The sequence below is a fragment of the Schistocerca serialis genome, chromosome 10, assembly GCF_023864345.2.
Source record: "Schistocerca serialis cubense isolate TAMUIC-IGC-003099 chromosome 10, iqSchSeri2.2, whole genome shotgun sequence".
Taxonomy (NCBI): Eukaryota; Metazoa; Arthropoda; class Insecta; order Orthoptera; family Acrididae; genus Schistocerca; species Schistocerca serialis.
Window position 1 is genome coordinate 243,223,382 of NC_064647.1, and position 23,315 is coordinate 243,246,696.

The window sequence follows — 23,315 nt, forward strand, 5'->3', positions numbered from 1 at the left end:
TAGCGCCATCTCGTAGTGCGGAGATGGACGAGCGCTGCGCCTGCGCTGTTGTGCTTAGTGCGGCGCGCTCTAGTGGGAAAGTTGTGTACGCGCTGACTATGCGGAACTATGTACACAACACAAACGTTCGTTCTGGAACTTCTTGTCCACATAGAAGTGGACAATTAATGGCAATGAAACATTCTATGGACAGACAAAGCCCATTCCCATGTCCAAGAACATGTCACTATGCTGAATTGCAGAGTACGGGCAACGGAAAATCCGCACGCACATCAATCGACAAGTACCACTTTCATTGTCCAAAGGTTGTGCGGGTTGACCCCATCATTTATAGCAGGACGGTATTCTTTCGAGGAGATGAGTCCTGCAGGTCCCATTACCTGTGCTATGAGAGTCTTTAGTGCAGCAATGTCATTCCAAGCCTTCAACACCATGCATATGTGAATAGGATCATTTTTATGCAAGATGGCGCCCCTCCTCACACTGCATAGCCATTGACGTGGCTGCTGCAGAGGCAGTTCGGTCATGCTGGAACTATCAGCCATCATTTCCCTACATCTTGGCCGTCCAGATCTTCTGATCTTCATCCGTGGAACTTTTGGCTGTGGGGTTATATGAAAGATGTGTTCAGTGCTCTAATTACGAACGCAGCCGAATCGAAGGCATGCTTTGTGCAGCGCGTCCCGACCGTGACCTCAGCGACACTCCGATCTGTTGTGGAACATGCTTTACCTCGATTTCAACTTGTGGCAGAAAACATTGGACAGCATGTTGAGCATGTCTTGCTCCAGTCTCATGACAATTGGAAACCGCTGTCACTTTGCTTTTTATGTAGTTTTTGACTACAGGACTATTAGAAAGCGAAGTCAGTTTGCTCTTTATGCGGTTTTTGAGTTGAGGACAATTAAAAGCCGATCTCTCCGAACCAGTGTGGTACCACCTAGCCCTGGTGGATTGGCTTACCTAACTAACATCGCCACAACTGTTGACTGCCGAACTTCAGCAGTCATGGACATCAAACAGTACGGATGTCGTAATAAGGGCAGCAGTCATGGACATCAAACAGTACGCATGTAGTAATGAGGTAACTCAAACCATATGTAATGCATACGCACATTCCCTTCATGTGTTTAAGCCAAGTATTACGCACATTTATGCGATCGGGAATGCTCAGTAGCAGCCAGGCTACACGAACATTTATCAACTAAGCGTCAGCAAGGAGCATTAGAGATGAAATCATAGGAGGCAGTGTTGCGCAACCTTAGTAGTGACAGGATCCGACTATTTGGGAGTAGGATCTTACAATCTGAGACAGTGTTCCGAGACAAACTTCCGTCACAATGTCCGCAAACGTGACGTCAGATACGCCTAGCAACAGCGATCTGAACGCCCACCGCCCGTTGGTTGAAACGAGAGAAGTGTCCTTATTGGCTGATGGAGAAAGGGGGGGGTCTCTCTTGTTCTTCGGGAAGACAGGGCGAGGTAGCCGCGAGGAGCCACTGAAAACGCACGGTCGAGTAACCGGGACCACTGTAAAAAAAACGGTCGCGAGTACATATTTCACCAGTTAAACAAGCTAGAAAGCGAAGCAATTAGTTATCAGAACGCCACGTGTCATGGGCAGTGTCTATCATGATGTAAAGTCAGAAATCGGTGTTAAACTGTGTAAAGGGTCGCCCTATTGCAAATGCTGATTCTGTGACATGTGTGACAAAGCAATTTCTGTATTAAAAGAAGTATAGTACAAACGTTGTTGAGAATTAACAACTGGCATCCTTAAACACTCCAATTCAGCAGGATCACCACCTACATGGAACCTGGCGACTGAGCGCTACTACTGTGCGACGAGGGACTTACCGAAGGCGCCGGCCGGTGTGACCGACCGGTTCTAGGTGCTTCAGTCTGGAACCGCGTGATCGCTAGGGTCGCAGGTTCGAATCCTGCCTCGGGCATGGATGTGTGTGATGTCCTTAAGTTAGTTAGGTTCTAGGGGACTGATGACCTCAGCTGTTAAGTCCCATAGTGCTCAGAGCCATTTGAACCATTTTTGAACTTACCGAAGCAGCAAGATACCAAGTCAGTGATACCGCCCAGAGAAGTACTTCCTCCTCGCTACAATGCCACTGAGGGTGTTGTACGCAGCCATTGTACTGCCATTCATCTGCCATTCATAGCCGACGCCATTTACGTTAAGACACTTACAGCGCCGTCTATTGATAAAATTTTCGTTGATTTTGTTTGTTTGTTCCATGACGTTTCCCCTGGGTCAATAACATACTGTTCAAATTTGACGTCATTCTAAGCAGTGTTTCTCTTTGTACGGTGTTTATGGATAGCCTGTATATTGACATTGCGGTCACGTACACTGAAAACTTTTATTGAGAATGAGAACGACCGCGGAAGCCTACGCTTAAGGTTGTCTGCGTGTTTTGTTAGAAAAAGATCAATAATGAAAGAGACGGATAATTTCTAGCAATTTCATGTAGTGGTCGTAAGTTTCTGTTACGTTACATCAGAACCAGCTTTCATGACCTTGCGTAGTAGTTTTCGTCTGAAGTATTTGTTACGGGATAGGAGAGGTCGAAATCGATATTGGATGTATAGAGGGAGCGGCGACTTCAGTAGAATTACACTAATCAGCTAGAGCGCTACGCCCGCCGACCTATCATCAATATACTTCAGAACCAGATTTCATGACCTTGAATTTTAGGTCACAATGTGCATAGTAGTTTTCGTCTGAAGTATTTGTTACGGGAAAGGAGGGGTCGAAATCGATATTGGATGTATAGAGGGAGCGGCGAGTTCAGTAGAATTACACTGATCAGCTAGAACGCTACGTCCGCCGACCTACCATCGATATAAACCCGTCCACGCAATGGCAGCGTCACCCGGCGAGGAATCATTGCTAATCAGACACACGCTCTGTTAATGTAGTAGCACTGAGGGTGCTGCCCGCGTGTAGAAAGGGCAAGGCGTGTGATACATCTGAGTTTTACCAAGGGCAGATTGTGATGGCCTGCGTGTTTGTCACGAGCATTTCTGAAACTGCACTACCTGCCGGGTGTTCGAGAAGTGCTGTGTTGTGTGTCTTCAACACGTGGCGAAGCCGAGAGGAAACCACATCAAGATGCTGTAGCGTTGGGTAGTCACCCACCGTGAAGGATGTCAGACATCGTAGGCTGGGCAGATTGGTAAAACAGGATAGGCGGCGGACTGTGGCGGTACTAACATAGATATTAATGCCGGGCGGAATACAAGTGTGTCTGAACACGGGGTGCACCGAACACTAATGATGGGCCCCCGCAGCCGACGACCCATGCATGTGCCAGTGTTAACACCACGACATCGTCAACTACGACTGAAATAGGCACGCGACCATCGGCGCTGCACTTTGGCGCAGTGGCAGAGTGTTGCATGGTCTGATGAGTTCCCATACCTTCTTCAACATGCCAATGGGAGGGTGCGAATTCTTCGTTTTAAAGGGGAACAGCCCGTTAACACCTGTACTGCGGGACGGACAAAAGCTGGCGGCGGATCCATTTTGTTCTGGGGAACATTCACTTGGGCATCAATGGGTCCAGTTCTAATATTTTTTTTTTTGCGGTATTCAAAAAATTTAAAAACCTCTCTCACACCGGCCTGATTTAGCTTCACTGATCAGGATAGTAAAAATATGCGTATGTTAAGGGAATTTTCATTCACAAAGCAGGCTTATCACATTCACACAGTTCAGTACTGTTCTATCCTGATTAAATTGAGCTTAACTTAAATTCCTTAAGGCAGTGAAGCAATTTCGAAGTCTCGGTGCGACGAAAATTGTCAGTCGATCTCCTGAAAACATTTGTAATAATTATTAACTTTCGGTGATCACATGGGGAAGACCGGAGATCTGCTGGTAAGACCGTGTTAGCCTATTTATTTGAAGTAACTGGATATCTTGAGCATACGAAACGGCAGGTTCGTCCAGTGTAAATCAGACGTTCCCCACTGATCCCGTGCAACACAGTGTAGTAAGCAGACACTGTCAATAATAATCAGTTAAATACGCGAGCACACTTACTTTAGTGTAGTTCATTCCATGGAGTAAATGGACGCTCCAAGGAATAATAGGGCTTGAAACTACTTTGCATTGATAATCATCGTATATTTAAGTTTAGGAATCGGTAAGATAAGAAGAGATATTTCGAGATATGTACTGAGTTATATACTTTATAAAATTTCTGAAAATATCGCGGAGAGACCGCTGCAAGAGACATTACACAGTGGAGTTCGTGCGAGGCACCATGACGGTCAAGGGGTATCGGTTGGTTCACCACGTACACTCCTTCATGACGGTCATGTATGCAGACGGCAGTGGAATTTTTCAACAAGATAATGCACCGTGTAACAAGACCAGGAATGTGATGGGGTGATTCGACAAACACAGTGGTGAGTTCCAATTGATGTGCTGCTCCCACAAGTAGCTATACTTGAACCCGATCGAGCACGTCTGGGATGTGATTGGACGTGGCATCACAGCTCACTGATCCCCTACCCACAATTTACGGGAATCAGGTGACCTGTGTGTGTGTGTGTGTAGATTTGGTGCCAAATTCGTCCAGCGACCTACCAAGGCCTCATTGCTTCCACGCCTCGACGCGTCGCCGCTGTTATCCGTGGCCGAGGTGGATGCGGCTATTAGGTAGGAGGTCGTAACCTTCTGGCTGATCAGTGTGTATCACAATGTGCATCGTGTCACCTATAAGTTACAAGTGAAGTTCATACGCGAGTAACTAGTCATGTCATAGAGTAGCTTGTGGCTCACTTTGGAAGAACTTGAGGTTGGCGGGCGCCCTCTCGAAGAACCGGGCGATGTCCTTCTCCCCCACTGGGGCGGCGGACGAGATGGCGCGACGCACCGTCTCCAGGTGGCTCTTCTTGACGGACGGGTGGCCGGCCAGGAACAGCACCATGGGAGGCACCAGGTAGAGCAGCGTCGCCTGCGGAACACACCCAGACAGTGGCCGGCGTGTCACCTGACTACCTGTCACAAGTCACAGCGACCGAAAAGCAGCAGTCTTCACAATAACGCCTTTGGCAGCAACTAAAAGTGGCATCCACTCTGCTGGAATATATTCGCGCAACAGCCTCATTGGTTAAGTTTAATGCTAATTAACTCGGGAACTGCCCGAGGTTTCCAGTTTTTGTCTTAACAGTTATTCCTTAGCGCAGCTACCCTGCAACACTCATACAAGCTTAACAGACCGTATCTGACGACCCTGTAAAACTACACTACTAGCCATTAAAATTACTACATCAAGAAGAAATGCAGATGATAAACGGGTATTCATTGGACCAATATATTATACTAGAACTGACATCTGATTACATTTTCACGCAATTTGGGTGCATAGATCCTGAGAAATCAGTGTCCAGGACAACCACATCTGACCGTAATAACGGCCTTGATACGCCTGGGCATTGAGTCAAACAGAGCTTGGATGGCGTGTACAGGTACAGCTGCCCTTGCAGCTTCAACACGATACCGCAGTTCATCAAGAGTAATGACTGGCGTATTGTGAAGAGCCACTTGCTCGCCCACCATTGACCAGACGTTTTCAGTTGGTGAGAGATCTGGAGAATGTGCTGGCCAGGGCAGCAGTCGAACATTTTCTGTATCCAGAAGGGCCCGTACGGGACCTGCAACATGCGGTCGTGCATTATCCTGCTGAAATGTAGGGTTTCACAGGGATCGAATGAAGGGTAGAGCCACGGATCGTAACACATCTGAAAGGAAACGTCCACTGTTCAAAGTGCCGTCAGTGCGAACAAGAGGTGACCAAGACGTGTTACCAATGGCACCCAATAGCATCACGCCGGGTGATACGCCAGTATGGCGATGATGAATACACGCTTCCAATGTGCGTTCACCGCGATGTCGCCAAACACGGATGCGACCATCATGATGCTGTAAACAGAACCTGGATTCATCCGAAAAGTGACGTTTTGCCATTCGTGCACCCAGGTTCGTTGTCGAGTACACCATCGCAGGTGCTCCTGTCTGTAATGCAGCGTCAAGGGTAACCGCAGCCACGGTCTCCGAGCTGATAGTCCATGCTGCTGCAAACGTCGTCGAACTGTTCGTGCAGGTGGTAGTTGTCTTGCAAACGTCCCCATATCTTGATTCGGGGATCGAGACGTGGCTGCACGATCCGTTACAGCCATGCGGATAAGATGCCTGTCACCTCAACTGCTAGTGATAAGATGCCGTTGGGATCCAGCACGGCGTTCCGTATTACCCTCCGGAACCCAGCGATTCCATATTCTGCTAACAGTCATTGGATCTCGACCAACGCGAGCAGCAATGTTGCGATACGATAAATCGCAATCGCGATAGGCTACAATCCAACCTTTATCAAAGTCGGAAACGTGATGGTACGCATTTCTCCTCGTTACACGAGGCATCACAACAACGTTTCACCAGGCAACGCCGGTCAACTGCTGTTTGTGTATGAGAGATGGTTGGAAAGTTTCCTCATGTCAGCACGTTGTAGGTGTCGCCACCAGCGCCAACCTCGTGTGAATGCTCTGAAAAGCTAATCATTTGCGTATCACAGCATCTTCTTCCTGTCGGTTAAATTTCGCGTCTGTAGCACGTCATCTTCGTGGTGTAGCAATTTTCATGGCCAGTAGTGTATATTATGAATAGGAACGGTCCTACGACACTCCCCTGCAGCACACCTGAAATCACTCTTTTCGGCTCCATTGAGAATGACATGCTGCGTTCTGTTACCTAGGAACTCTTCTGTCCAATCACACACTACAATGGCGACGTCTTGACCGATTTACACGACTTTCACGCGCTACCTGTTTTGTCTTTCTCTCTCTTCTACAAATTAATGTGAGTAGCACTTATAATATCTGAACAAATGTATCAGAACGGGGGAACACCTATTAGTGGACATTAATGTGAGGTGTTTACACGCTTCGCCGTTATGAAGGCTTGATCTCTGCTGGGGACACTTTCGGCGAGGTGTCTAAACGTCTGTGGCGGGATGGCAGCCCATTTTTCGTGAAGATCAGAAACCAGAGGATGTAGTGAACCTGGGCACTGGGGTCTGGAGCCAACTCGACGTTCTGACTCATCTCAGAGATGTTCCCTTGGATTCAGGTTGGGACTCTGGGCAGGCCAGTCTATTTCAGAGGTGTTATTGTCCACAGAAAATTGCCGCAGAGATGCTTCTCTGTGATAGGTTTCATTGTCGTACTGATACAAACATTCATCATCTCCAGGATGTTCCTCTTCTTTATGCAGTACCTAACGCCGTAACATGTGTTCGTGTCCTTCCGCGTTTGGGGTTTCCTTAAGCGCAGTAAGAAGATCACACTCTAACCACGAAAAACGCCGCCCAAAATTATAACACCTCCTTCTCTGTGCTTCACTGTTGACAATACACATGATGGCAGGTGAAGTTCCCTAGGCATTCGCCAAACCCAAACCCTTCGATTGGTTTGCCGCAGGGCATAACGCGTTTCATCGCTCCAAATCACTCGTTCCCCGCCATCCACTGTCCAGCAGTGCCGCTCTCTACACCACCTCAAGCGTCGGTTAGTACCGACCACAGAAATATGTGGGTCAAGAGCAACTGCTCCACCGTTCTGCCCCATTCCTTTGTGGCGCTGTCACATGGCTCATTGTCATCAATGGCTGCAAATGGTCTCCAAGTGGCTGCACATAACCACTTCCTGCCAATGAGCGGTTCAGTTGGACGTGAGTATGTAAACACATCCCACACCATTATGGAACCACCATCATCTTGCACAGTGCATTGTTGACGACTTGTCTCCATCTCTTCGTGGTATCTGCGCCACACTCGAACCCCACCATCAGCTCTTACCAACTGAAATCGGGACTCGTCTGACGAGGCCACCGTTTTCCAGAGTCCAACCGATATGATAACGAGCCTAGGAGAGGAGGCTGCAGGCGATGTGGCCATGTTAGCAGAGGCACTCGCGTCGATCTTCTGCTGCCATAACCCACTGACGCCAAGTTTTGCCGCGCTGTGCTAATGGATACGTTCGACGTACGTCCCACATTGATCTCCGCTGTTATTTTAAGCAGAATTGCTTGTCTCTTAGCACTGGAAACTCTACGCAAACGCCGCTGCTCTCGGTCGTTAAGTGAAAGCCGTCGGCCACTGCGTTGTCCGTGGTGAGGGGTGAGGCCTGAAATTTGGGATACTCGGTACACTCTTGACACTGTGGATCTGGGAATATCGAATTCCCTAACGATTTTCGAAATGGAATATCCTACAGGTCTAGCTCCAACTACCATTCCGCATTTTAAAATCTGTTGATTCCAATCGCGCAGCCATAGTCACGTCAGAAACCTTTTCACATGCATCATCTGAGTGCAAATGGCATCTCTACCAATGCACTGACCTTTTATGTCTTGCGTACATGATATTATAGCCATCTCTGTGCACAAAGTAAATGTTATTGATATAGAGGAAGAAAAGCAATGGAGCAAGGATTGAACCCTGGGGGTAGTTCTGAGATAAAGCATTTCCATGATGAGTTCTTTGATCAATAAACAGCTCGTTTATGTCTATTTTTCAGGTAACTGTCAAAGTACAGTATAGCGCTGTTTGAAAAAATTCAGCTGTTTCATTTTTTAATTAGTATTCCGAAATCAACAGAATCCTTATTGAAATTAAGCAATCTGAAAATGATGTATCCACAACTGTCCATCAAATATATATCAAGCCGTCACTGAGTTTAATAATGCATTTGCTGCACTATGGCGTTTTTAAAAACTCAATTCCCATTTACGTATTATGGATGTCGTAAGTACATGAATAATTTTGTCCCATGCAGCTGTGGCCTATGAAACACCTAACTGCCAGGCTGATAAAGCTATACTCACCTTTAGAAAATTTTGTCAAAAGAAACGGCCCTGATCTCTTATTACACACTGACGTGACAAAAGTTATGGGATAGGGATAAGTATATATATAGATGGCGGTGCGATCGCATACACAAAGTATAGAAGGGCACTACACTGGTGGTACTGTCATTAACGCGAATTAACAGACTTTGAACACGAATTGGTAGTTGCATCTACAAGCATGGTCAATTTCGGAAATAGTTAGGGCATCCAACATTCCGAGATCCACAGTGTCAACAGTGCGCCCAAATTTCAAATTTCAGGCATTTCCTCTCACCACGGACAATGCATTTGACGACCGAGAGCAGCGGCTTTTGCGTAGAGTTGTCAGTGCTGATAGACAAGCAACACTACGTTAAATAACAACAGAAATCAATGTGGGACGTACGGCGAACGTATCGGTTAAGGCAGTGCGGCAAAATTTGGCGTTAACGGGGTGTGGCAGCAGACGACCGGCGCGAGTGCCTTTGCTAACAGCACGACATCGCCTGCAGCGCCCCTCCTGGGCTCGTGACCGTCTAGGTTGAATCCTAGACGACTGGAAAACAGTGGCCTCGTCAGATGAGCCCCGTTTTCAGTTGGTAAGAGCTGGTGGTAGGGTTCGAGTGTGGCACAGGCTCCGTGAAGCCACGGGCCCAAGATGTCAACCAGGCACTGTGCAAGGTGGTGGCGGCTCCATAATGGTGCCGCTGGTGTTCACATGGAATGGATTCGTCCCTGATTATGTCCGGCTACTTGGATACCATTTGCAAACATTCGTGGACTTCCTGTTCCCAAACAACTACGGAATTTTATGGATAACAACGCACCATGTCACTGGGCCAGAACTGTTTGTGGTCGGTTTGAAGAACTTCTCAACTATTCGAGGGATTGATTTGGCCACCCAGACCTCCCAACATCAATCCTATTGAACTCTCATGTGGCTGATCCCGGCGGAGGCTCGAGTCCTCCTTCAGGCATCGGCGTGTGTGTTTGTCCTTAGGATAATTTAGGTTAAGTAGTGTGTAAGCTTAGGGACTGATGACCTTAGCAGTTAAGTCCCATAAGATTTCAAACACATTTTGAACTTTCATGGGACATCATCGAGAGGTCAGTTCGTGCACAAAATCCTGCACCGGAAACAGTTTCACAGTTACGAACGGTTAGAGAGGCAGTATGGCCCATGAGTCCATGCCATGTTCGGCTGCGGCACGAAGCCAGGCAACACGTAACCAATGGCACCCCATACCATCACGCCAGGTGATACGCCAGTATGGCGATGACGAATACAAGTTTCCAACGTGCGTTCGCCGCGATGTCGCCAAACATGGATGCGACCATCATGATGCTGTAAACAGGAGATGTCCTGTGACTTAAGTCACTTCACTGTAAGGCATTAGTGACTATGAACGAGGGAACCAGGCCAGTTTTTTCGCTCTTTCATGTTCAAAGTGATTCCTTAGGGTTTAGTTTACGACTCAGGTTTTGTATCTATCAAGACACTAAATAAAGCTCATCTTCATGTTCTTTGGGCCACTTAGACACTGGTAGGTATTTTCAGCACATAAATCGCATAAAAGCATTGCAACGCAAAGAGAATTATGAAAATTATGAAAATCACTGGGCTATGGACTGAACCGCGCAGGCATTTCTAGGAAATAGGATTCTGAGACTTTTCTAATCGGTAAACAGATGCTGTTGGTGTTAGAACGACACGACTCACCTTGTGCTTGGCCAAAACGTCGAGGAAGAGGGCGGGCTCGAACTTGGGCATGCACACCATGGTGGCTCCGGCACACACCTTCTGCAGCATGATGAGCGCCAGCGCGTACAGGTGGTACATCGGCAGCACCACCGGCACCACGTTTCCCGGCTCGCACACCCCACCTGCAAAGTGGTGTTGAGTCACTGGTGGGAAAGCCACAACTACTGCAGACTCTAAAGAGCGCACTTTCTCTCATATTCGAAATATTTTGCTCGGCATGCTGTAGCCGGTGAGACTCAGCTTCCTTCCTGTTTGAGAACATTACGAGGTGTGTGGGAAAAGTAATGAGACTGACAGCACTCTGAGCGATCTGGCAACGGTGTGTTGTTCTACCTGTGTAGACTGGGGTGTTCATTCTTGCAGCTGATCAGTCCGAGTTTCAGATCCGTACAGCCATCATGTGATTTTTGAGAGCGCCATCAGTGAAATTGTGTTTTTGTTGTGAGGTATGAAACTGAAACAACGGAATTTAGAGCGACTTCGTGCCATGAAGGTTTGTGTTAAACTTGGGGAATCCTCGAGTGTGAACTTTGAAAAGTTGAAACAGGCCTATGGGGAACATTGTTTATCATAAACACTGACACGCCAGAGAAACTGGAATAGGCGTGCATATTCAAGTACAGAGCTATGTAAACAGGCAGAATGCGGCGCTGCGGTCAGCAACGCGTATATAAGATAACAAGTGTCTGGCGCAGCTGTTAGATCGGTTACTGCTGCTAGAATGGCAGATTACCAAGATTTAGGTGAGTCTGAACGTGGTGTTACAGTCGACGCACGAGCGATGAGACACAGCATCACAGCATCTCCGAGGCAGCGATGAAGCAGGGATTTTCCCATACCACCATTTCACAGGTGTACAGTGAATATCAGGAATCTGGTGAAACATCAATTCTCCGACATCGTTGTTGCCGGAAAAGCTCCTGCGAGAACGGGACCAACGAAAACTGAAGAGATCGTTCACATCTAGATCTACATCTACGTGATTACTCTGCTATTCACAATAAAGTGCCTGGTAGAGGGTTCAATGAAACACCTTCAAGCTGTCTTTCTACCGTTCCACTCTCGAACGGCACTCGGGAAAAACGAGCACTTAAATTTTTCTGTGCGAACCTTATTTCTCTCATTTTATCGTGACGATCATTTCTCCCTATGTAGGCGGGTGCCAACAGAATGTTTTCGCAATCGGAGGAGAAAACTGGTGATTGAAATTTCATGAGAAGATCCCGTCGCAACGAAAAACGCCTTTTTTTTTTTAGTGATTGCCACCCCAGTTCACGTATCATGTTTGTGACACTATCTCCCCTACTTCGCTAAAATGCGAAACGAGCTGCCCTTCTCCGTACTTTTTTGAAGTCATCCGTCAGTCCCACCTGATGCGGATCCCACACCACACAGCAGTACTCCAGAATAGGGCGGACAAGCGTGGTGTAAGCAGTCTCTTTAGTAGGCTTGTTGCACCTTCTAAGTGTTCTGCCAATAAATCGGAGTCTTTTGTTTGCTCTACCCACAACATTATCTATGTAATCGTTCCAAATTAGGTTATTTGTAATTGCAGTCCCCAAGTAAGCCTTCAGATTTGTGTGACATATCGCGTAAACTAAATTTAGCTGATTTATTTTAGTACTCATGTGAATAACTTCACACTTTTCCTTATTCAGGGTAAATTGCCACTTTTCGCACCATACAGATATCTTATCTAAATCATTTTGCAAGTCGTTTTGATCATATGAGTTTACAAGACGGTAAATGACAGCATCATCTGCAAACAATCTAAGATGGCTACTCAGATTGTCTCCTATGTCGTTAATATAGATCAGGAACAATAGAGGGCCTATAACACTTCCTTGGGGAACGCCTGATATTACTTCTCTTTTACTCGATGACTTTCCGTCTCTTACTACGAACTGTGACCTTTCTGACAGGAAATCACGAATCCAGTCGCTCAACTGAGGCGATACTCCGTAGGCACGCAGTTTGGTTAGAAGACGCTTGTGAGGAACGGTGTCGAAAGCCTTCTGGAAATCTAAAAATATGTAATCAATTTGACATCCCCTGTCGATAGCACTTATTACTTCATGAGTATAAAGAGCTAGTTGTGTTTCACAAGAACGATATTTTCTGAAACCGTGACAGTTGTGCAACCGTTCCGCAAATTGCTGCAGATTTCAATGCTGGGCCATTAACAAGTGTGAGCGTGTGGAACATTCAACGAAACATCAGCGATATGAGCTTTCGGAGCCGAAGGTCCACGCGTGTCCCTTGATGACTGCATGACAGAAAGCTTTACGCCTCGCCTGGGCCCGTCAACACCGACATTGGACTGTTGATGACTGGAAACATGTTGCCTGGTCGGACGAGTCTCGTTTCAAATTGCATCGAGTGGATGGACGGTACGGGTTTGGAGACAACCTCATGAATTCATGGACCCTGCATGTCAGCAGGGACTGTTCAAGCTGGCGGAGGCTCTGTGATGGTGTGGGGCGTGTCCAGTTGGAGTGATATGGGACACCTGATACATGTAGATACGACTCTGACAGGTGAAACATACGTAAGCACCCTATCTGATCACCTGCATTGATTCATTTCCATTGTGCATTCCGACGGGCTTGGGCAATTCCAGCAGGACAATGTGACACCCCATACGTCCAGAATTGCTACAGAGTGGCTCGAGATACGCTCTTCTTAGTCCGCTGGCCACCAAACTGCCCAGACACGAACATTATTGAGCATGTCAGGGATGCCTTTCAACTGCTGCTCAGAAGAGATCTGTAACCTCTCGTGCTCTTACGGATTTACGGGCAGCCCTGCAGGATTCATGGCTCAGTTCCCTCCAGCACTACTTCAGACATTAGTCGACTCCACACCACGTCGGGTTGCTGCAGTTGTGCGTTCTCGCGTGGGCCCTATACGGTACCAGCTTCTTTGACTCTTCAGTGTATATTGGCCACAACGTCTTGGTACATGCAGCATCTGTTTGGTTATGAGTTACATTTTTTCACATGGCTTATGAAGCCTTCGCAGCATGGCACCTCTTGCTGCATTTGTCGCAAGTACATCTAGCTTCTGAGGCTGGAGCAGCGGTAGCACTGCGAAACTTTTCTGCCTTAATGTATCTAATGTATCTAACAAGCGTCTTTGCAGTTGGTATATCATTACGTTACTCTGATCTCAGGCTAGCCCGAGCCTCCCACCTGTCGGTGTTGATGCCAAAGCTCTCCATAACTCATTTACAGGAGTCCTTGGACTTCAATACAGGACATTCCAAGAGTCTTTTGGCTGTAGAAATCTCTCCAAGCATCACACCACGTGGTAATCTCTCAGGACCCATGCGCTAGACGTGACCCAGCCAGCAGAGTCGTCTGTGCTTCAAGGCAGCTGAAATGCTGCTACAGTTAGTTTTAGGCAGTACTGCCCGATATCAAGAGCACAAGTTTTTTGCTGGGACAAGTCATTTTTGGAAGGCGGAGAATACGTTAACGATGAACCTCGCTCAGGGAAACCTTCAACTTCAAAAACAGACGAAAATATCGAACGTGGGCGTGCTGTTGTTGAGGTTGTTCCCCCAGGGCAAACTGTCAGTCAAGTGTTTCACAAGGTTCAGGAAAACGCTGACTCCAGTGAGACACGACGATTGCATCTAGACAATGCCCCATGTCACACAGACAGTTCCGCCATGGAATTTCTGGCCCCACAAGGCATTCCTCTTTACCCACAGCCCCCCTCCCCCGCTGTCGCTATAGATCCGTCGCTATAGTTCTATTTGGTAAGCACGTTTCTGTAATTAACACAGCTATTAAAAGAGGTTATATGTCGCTTCCTGAAGCCTTTTCGAAAATTATTTGGATGAAAATAGAATTATGATGTTAAACCGTTCAGGAAATATCTGAGGTGAGTAGCTTAGGTGAATCACGCTATTTAGGATTTAGGCTACACAAACAATGGCGACCTACTGTCTAACACCTCATAGTTTATTAGCAGTTAAGTATCTAAAAACGTCATATCGAGGTGAGATGTCTGGCAAATTAGCTGGGCTGCTCAAAAACACAAACGTACAAGTAAGTTGAGTACCTCTAACAAACTAAGTAAACGGCTTGTACGCAACATAAAGCCCATATGAACAAATCTGGTTACAACTGCCATCTGCAAAATCACCTGCAGACGGAGCACAAAATTTTACGGAGGGCATTCGATAAGTAATGCAACACATTTTTTTACTGAAAGCAGTTTGGTTTTTGTTCGGGATTCCAACACGCCATATTATTCCCCACTCTTCTGGCTACAAAACCTTGTTTTTCAAAGTAATCTCCGTTCAATGCGACCTCACCTTACTGGCAGGACCTGTATGCTCGCACGGTATCAGTCTAGTGGTCGACGTCGGAGCCAGTATCTCGCTGCATCAGTAACCTCCCCACCATCCACGTTGTGGTTCCCTCAGGGTGTATCCTTTATTGGGTCAAACTGATGGATGTCAGAGGGCGCGAGACCCGGGCTGTTTGGTGGACGAGGAAGAACAGTCCAGTGAAGTTTTGTGAACTTCTCTCGAGTGTTCAGCCTGGTGTGAGGCCTTCCGTTGCCGTCTGAGGGTGTGGCTTTGAGTTTTTTCTTCGGAGGAGAGGTATAGTCTGTCTGCAAACTGAAGAGCGAGCAACGCTTTTGGTGGGGGAAGTGGCCTTTACCGGAAGACCGCTGCCACCGGCCCTCAGGGGCACCCAAAATCTGTTGCCCCTTACCTGTCTAGTGGCGTAGATCGGCGTGCGGTGATATACGTCGTTTCTGTTCGTGGGATCTTAGTTGCCAGTGTCAGTCAGTTAACTTTGTATACTTACTGATATGCTCGATATCCGGAGGTGATGGATAATCGTCTAGCATTGCAAGAAAATGTGTAGAATACGAAGAAGAGGAGGTATTTGCGGAGTAACGAGCGTTCAATCGTCTCTAATGTTATTGCAGCGTGTATTGAAGAGGCGACCCAAAAAGAACTATAACTATAATAACATTACCAGTCCGAACCAAAGGGCGGCAATTTATGCTAACGTCAGCCTCGCGCAATAGAACGCATAATGAAGGAACGTGAAAATAAGTCGCATGTTTTACTGGAATCACCACGAAGGAAAACTAATAATTTTGGGCAGAAAACCCAATCGTGTAAAACATTTGATGCTTATGGAACCCTAAATCTCTATCTCGGTCACTATTCACCTGATTCTAAGACAAATTGCTTAAAACATGTGCCCAATAGCTATTCCAAACACTGCTGAAATTTTCTTCGAAACATGTACACCGATTCTGGATTTCTAAGCAAAAAGCTTGACCTACGAGGTGCGTTCACATATTAATTTTTATTTTTTGGTAACAACTTTATTTGTTAATCTACAGCAATGTTATCCTCTTCAAAATATTCCTCATTACATACTGTACACTTATGCCAGTGCTTTTTCCAATTCCCGAAACACTTTACGAACTTTCTTCGGGACAGTTTATAGGTCTCTTAACTGTGTATTTTTAATCTCATCCATGCTTGTAAAACCGCTGTCCTTTAAGGCCTGCTTTGAAATTTTTGTATCACTTGAATGCCCTTGGTTTACTCATAACAGGTTCACCAAAAGCAATATTTAACATTTCTAAAAATTTCATACACTTTATTCCATTCTTATAACAAAATTTAATGTAGGTTCTCTAATCTGTTTTTATACAAAACAAATATTCGTTGATGCTACCACATGTAACCTTTTTGACAGCTGACAACAGAGTAAATACCCAATACGCATAACATTGTACACATACTTTTGAGACATATTTACAAAGACAGTGATAAAAAAGTAGTACAAATCGGACTACTTTTTAAACTCTCTTCGTGTTGCAAGATTTGTTAAATTTCATTGCAGTTGGGTTGGGGTTTTGTTGTTTGGGGGAGGAGACCAGACAGCGAGGTCATTGGTTTCATCGGATTAGGGAAGGACGGGGAAGCAATCGCAATCGCGATAGGCTACAATCCGACCTTTATCAAAGTCGGAAACGTGATGGTACGCATTCCTCCTCCTTACACGAGGCATCACAACAACGTTTCACCAGGCAACGCCGGTCAACTGCTGTTTGTGTATGAGAAATCGGTTGGAAACTTTCCTCATGTCAGCACGTTGTAGGTGTCGGCACCGGCGCCAACCTTGTGTGAATGTTCTGAAAAGCTAATCATTTGCATATCACAGCATCTTCTTCCTGTCGGTTAAATTTCGCGTCTCTAGCACGTCATCTTCGTGGTGTAGCAATTTTAATGGCCAGTAGTGTATGTCAGTACTTCCAAGTTGAGGTGGAGCACCCAGCTCAACGACCTCTTTGTCCAATCCAGGTATTTACAAGACTTTTGTAAAACGTACCACCCAATAGCAATATTCTCTACTACACAAACAAGCCGCTAACGTTATTTCAGTTTCCCGCTGACGTTCAGGCTTGGCAGATTATAGTCTATGTAACTCAGTGTGTTTGACTGTATGACGAACCATTGTTCAAGAATTATTACATATTCTAAAATCGAAAATCGTGTAAGTTCATAAACATCACGCCGTAATGCTTAATGCCTGTATGTAATGTTTTTTCGTAGTTCTGCTCGCCATATGAGCACTATATAATGTATTTATTTAATCAAGTAACTGCTTTGGCAGAAAAATAAAAAATTGAACATATACTCGGTGATAAAGGCCTGCATATAGAAGTATGCAGCAACATCCGTCTCTTAGAAGTAGCTGTACTGTGCCCCAAACACATCTTCATAACTTTCCTGCACGTGTAGCCGTCTCACTCACGCAGCCACTTGGAATAGTACAGTGGTGGGGGAAGTGCGATTGTGCTCACGGAGCGCAAATGTTGGCCACGCCTGCTGTAGACGTTAAAAGTGCGAGGAACGCAGCTAAAACTTTTCTTTAGTAATGGTAGCTTATTGAAAACGGATTCAGCAGAATGCAGCACGCACTCCTGCGCCAGAGTCAAGCACATGGGATTCACATGCAGATTGGATTTGTGCCTAGTGTTAAGTCAGTAAAAGCTCCTAATTCTTAGGAATAAGCTCGTATTGTTAACAACAAACGACGTTAAAGGAGATATATATTGAGAGGCTAATGTCAAAACTCCCAGATACCTGAATGCCGTTCGACAAGAGGTTCTCGAATGTACAACACATTTTGTTCGAGCTGCCTGTTTCGCAGCCAGAAATTCCCTTTGTGACAGGGAAGACTTAGGCCAGAGCGTAATGTCATATGTCATAAGCGAGTGAAATTAAGCAAAGAAGATTTATTTTCGTCCTAACCTATTACTTACAGGGCAACGGCCTTGCCGCAGTGGAAACGCCGGTTCCCGTCAGATCAACGAGGTTAAGCGCAGTCGGGCGAGGCCGGCACTTGGATGGGTGACCGTTCGGGATGCCATCCGCTGTTGCCATTTTTAGGGATGCACTCAGCCTCGTGATGCCAATAGAGGAGCTACTCGACCGAATAATAGCGGTTCCGGTCAAAGAAACCCATCATAACGACCGGGAGAGCGGTGTGCTGACCACGCGCCCCTCCTGTCCTCATCCTCAGCTGAGGATGACACGGCGGTCGGATGGTCGCGATGGGCCACTTGTGGCCTAAAGACGGAGTGCTGTTACTTATAGCAAATACTTTTCTAACGGTAGATACTGCACCATTCAGTTCTTGTACAGCATCCCGAATATGGGCTTTGCATGACATCTTACCACCTACATTATCGCGTAGGAATTTTAATTCTTCACAGTCACTAATCGTATGCCCATTCTGTGTAATCAAGATGACGGTTTTAGTTGAACTGTATCTTAGAAACTGCGGAAATTGACTCTTATTGTGATTTAGCATCACTTTATTTTCTACAAATCGTGATTGCATCTCCAGAACTGCACTGTTTTATAGATTCCCTATGTTTATTTCAACATCCTTCACTACTGAGCTAGTGTCACCAGCAAACAGAAATATTCTAGACTCAACAGTCATATTAGAAGGCACAAAGAAGCTGTTGCCACAGCACAAAAAGCGTCTGACTATATGGAGAATTGATGTAAACATGTCAGTAAGGATTGCACACAAAGAGAATCTACTTCTTCGCTTTGATAGGTTAATTTATTATAAGGATGTAAGTGACTTTCGCATGATTTGTTACTGCGAAGTACACTATTGGGCATTAAAATTGCTACACCACGAAGATGTGCTACAGACGCGAAATTTAACCGACAGCAAGAAGATGCTGTGATATGCAAATCATTAGCTTTTCAGAGCATTCACACAAGGTTGGTGCCGGTGGCGACACCTACAACGTGCTGTCATGAGGTAAGTTTCCAACCGATTTCTCACACACAAACACCAGTTAACCAACGTTGCCTGGTGAAACGTTGTTGTGATGCCTCGTGTAAGGAGGAGAAATGCGTACCATCACGTTTCCGACTTTGATAAAGGTCGGATTGTAGCCTATCGCGATTGCGGTTTATCGTATCGCGACATTGCTGCTCGCGTCGGTCCAGATCCAATGACTGTTAGAAGAATATGGAATCGGTGGGTTCAGGAGGGTAATACGGAACGCCGCGCCGGATCCCAACGGCCTCGTATCACTAGGAGTTGAGATGACAGGCATCTTATCCGCATGGATGTAACGGATCGTGCAGCCACGTCTCGATCCCTGACTCAACAGATGGGGACGTTTGCAAGACAAAAACCATCTGCACGAACAGTTCGACGACGTTTGCAGCAGCATAGACTATCAGCTCGGAGACCGTGGCTGCGGTTACCCTTGACGCTGCATCACAGACAGGAGCGCCCGCGATGGTGTTCTCAACGACGAACCTGGGTGCACGAATGGCAAAACGACATTTTTTCGGATGAATCCAGGTTCTCTTTACAGCAACATGATGGTCGCATCCGTGTTTGGCGACATCGTGGTGGACGCACATTGGAAGCGTGTATTCGTCATCTCCATACTGGCATGTCACCCGGCGTGATGGTGTGGGGTGCCATTGGTTACACGTCTCGGTCACCACTTGTTGGCAATGACGGCACTTTGAACAGTGGACGTTACATTTCAGATGTGTTACGACCCGTGGTTCTACCCTTCATTCGATCCCTGCGAAACTATACATTTCAGCAGTATAATGCACGACCGCATGTTGCAGGTCCTGTACGGGTCTTTCTGGATACAGAAAATGTTCGACTGCTGCCCTGGCCAGCACATTCTCCAGATCTCTCACCAAAACGTCTGGTCAATGGTGGCCGAGCAACTGGCTCGTCACAATACACCAGTCACTACTCTCGATGAACTGTGGTATCGTGTTGAAGCTGCATGGGCACGCCATCCAAGCTGTGTTTGACTCAATGCCCAGACGTATCAAGACCGTTATTACAGCCAGATGTGGTTGTTCTGGACACTGATTTCTCAGGATCTATGCACCCAAATTGCGTGAAAATATAATGACGTGTCAGTTCTAGTATAATATATTTGTCCAATGAATACCCGTTTATCATCTGCATTCCTTCTTGGTTTAGCAATTTTAATGACGAGTAGTGTAACACAGCCTGATGAAAGTTAGAATGTACACAGAAAGAACTGCTACAGTATAGTACAGACGGTAACTGGAACAGATACGCAATGAGAGGAAGAGAAATGACGCTTTTATTCAAAGACAATGGCACCGAAGCCACCGCGATTCGTGATTGTCCCCTCGACATTAGAAAAGGCGCCATATGGTTGTTAGTAGTGTGTGTGACCACCGCAGACGGTAGCGCGTGCTCTGCAAAGTGCTCCCATGCTGGCCACGAGGGTTGGTAAGGACTTCTTGTGGTAGGCCGTTCCATTGCTCCACCAGCGGGGTTGAAAAATGCTGGATGGACGTTGGTGCATAAAGAAATAAACGAATAACAAGGTGTTTTGCCTCAAGGCGGACTCCATTTCTGATATTGTTGTTTTTCGATGCAAACACAAACCAAATGGAAGAGTTCCGAGACCAAATTATTGTGGTCGTTGCTACAATACGTCTCTCCAGCATATGCCACACGTGCTCGATAGGGTTTAAGTCGGGGTAATAGGCAGCCCAGTCCATTCACTAAATATCTTCTCCTTCTGGAAGCTCTTCCACATGCGCTGTTCGGTGCGGTCACGAATTTTTATGCATGAAAATGAAGTCAGGGCCATATGCACTGCTGAAAACGCGCACTTGGGGACGCAGTACAGTGTCCAGTGACGTTGTCCAGTCCGTGAACCGTGTTCAGTATCTTACATTCAACATTATATCTCTGCACATCATAACACCTGGACCACCGAATCGATCACGTTCGACAATTTTTCTGGCTGCATTATGTGCTCGTACCTCTCGCCTAATCTGAATCTGCTGTTAGCTGAGAAGAGCAAGCGACCCCACGTCTCTCTGCCCAGTCCCTTATGCTGTTGACACTATCGCAAATCTTTGACCACGGTACACTCACTGATCAATATTATTGTGACACTCTGCGTCTTTTCCGGGTTGCAATCGCATCACACATTTTGTGGATGACAATGTGCCAAATGTTCAAATGTGTGTGAATTCCTGTGGGACCAAACTGCTGAGGTCATCAGTCCCTGGACTTACACACTACTTACACTAACTTAATGCTAAGAACAAAACACACACACACACACACACATAGACACACACACACACACATACACATACACACACACACACACACACACACACACATGCCCGAGGGAGAACTCAACCCTCCAGCAGAAGGGGCCGCGCAGTCCGTGACGTGGCGCCTCGAACTGTGTGGGCACTCTGCGCAGCTGTGCCACCATGCATGACAGCACAGATGGAGGACCTCTCGGATCGGGAGCGTATTCGATGAATGAACTGCCTTGCCCGTGGCCCTGATTTACATTCCATCGAGCTTGTGTGGAATGTGGTGGGGACACATATTGCAGCACGCACACATGCACCAGCTGTACTGGCATAAGCCGTCGCCAAGACGCTGGTCGGCAAAGATCTATAGTAGGCGCTGGATCAAGTGCACCTATCAGGAGAGAGGCCAAAGATACACTTGCAAGCAACATGCCGCCAACGCCCTCTCCACCGACAGTATTTAGGCCGCCGCTGCTGACCGGAGGGTCAGCCACTAGCACATTCTCCAGTTTGGTGTCCGTCATTAATTGCAGTGCAGTTACTGTCCACATCTCAGGCTACAACAGTACTAAGCATCCGACTGTAGCAAGATTGGTATTGTCTGCAAGGATGAGCTTGTACCACAACATATGGACTCTATTAAAGTTAAGTAGTAGCTATCTGTTCACGTAAATAAAGAACCGTGTTCATCCACGTGAGCATTTGTGTTGCAGAGAAAGGACACCAGCCACCCATAACAGCATCCCGTCCCTTCCTTCCTTAAGGTACAAGACACTACACCAACAACCAGCGAACATTTAGCTGCACTGCTGAAGGAATGGAACGCCCTAGCACAACAACTCCTTACCAACCTTGTGGTCAACATGGGAGCGTATTTCAGAGCACACAGTACCATCCATGCCTATCACACTGCCTTCCGTAATGTCCGGGTGACCACCGTAAAACACGATGATGTCACTGTAATTATTGTCTTTGAATACAAGTGTCATTTATGTTCGTCTCATCGTGTATTTTTTCAGTTATCTTCTTTACTGCAGCAGTTTTTTTATATTCATGGTCGACATGGAGCTCTGTTACTTGGCACGACACATCACGCGATAGTTACTCTCATCCTTACTTTTTGCGTACCAGTGTAGTTAGCCAGTAAGTTACTTTGCGGTCATGACTGAATACACGTTTGCAAATACAGGATGAGGCATAATAAAGAGCGATTTTAAAAGGCTGTCAAGTAAAAACACTTCGTTAAATTTTCTTATTTCATAATCTTAAAATACGTGAAAAGCATTTCCTGGAATAGTAAAACTTCGATTATTTTTTGAAGATAACTCCGGTAAGATGGCGTCCGTTTCGACGCACACTTTCCTCCAGGCGGATCTTGAAGTGACTCGTGGCACTGTGCAGGATTGACAGTGGGATTTGAACAACTTCCTGTCCGATCCGCTCTTTTAGGGCTTCAAATATTCAAGGAGGGTTACCTTGGTAAACATTGCTTTTCGGATAATCCTACAAGAAAAAGTCACACGATGTGAGGCACAGTGAACTCGAGGGTCATGCAATATCGCCGTTTCTAGAGATCACATGATTTGGAAACAAACGGTTGACAATATTCATAATTACTCGAGCAGTGTGGAAGGGTGGTCCACCTGCTGGAAAAACGTCTCATCGTTCACTTCGCAGTGTGCAAGTTGTGGAGTGAAAAGTTTGCTAACATGTCTGTGTAGCTCTGCGAAGTCACTGTTACAGTATTGCCAAGGCCATCTTCAAAAAAATATGGTCCTATGATCCCTAATGAAGACATGGCGCACCACACAGTAACTTTTCCGGAGTGCAATGGTTGCTGATGCAATTCTCTAGGATTAACGCCACTCCAAAATCGGAAGTTCTGCTCGTTGACGTAACTGGAGGGATGGAAGTAGGCTTCATTACTCATCCAGAAACGGTTTACAATGTCCTCATCATGATTAATCATGTCCAAAATTCTAAGCAGAACCGGGTTT

The 23,315-nt window shown here is 46.3% G+C and overlaps 1 protein-coding gene across 1 annotated transcript in view; it reads right to left on the reverse strand.

Moving 5' to 3' along the window:
- LOC126424894 (uncharacterized) overlaps window positions 1-23,315 on the reverse strand; it is a 111,451-nt gene that overhangs the window by 35,788 nt on the left and 52,348 nt on the right. Inside the window, exons 5-6 of the mRNA XM_050087728.1 lie at window positions 10,629-10,792; window positions 4,805-4,979 (exon numbers count right to left, since the gene is read on the reverse strand). Of these exons, the coding sequence (XP_049943685.1) occupies window positions 4,805-4,979; window positions 10,629-10,792 (339 nt within the window). The remainder of the gene's footprint in view (window positions 1-4,804; window positions 4,980-10,628; window positions 10,793-23,315) is intronic.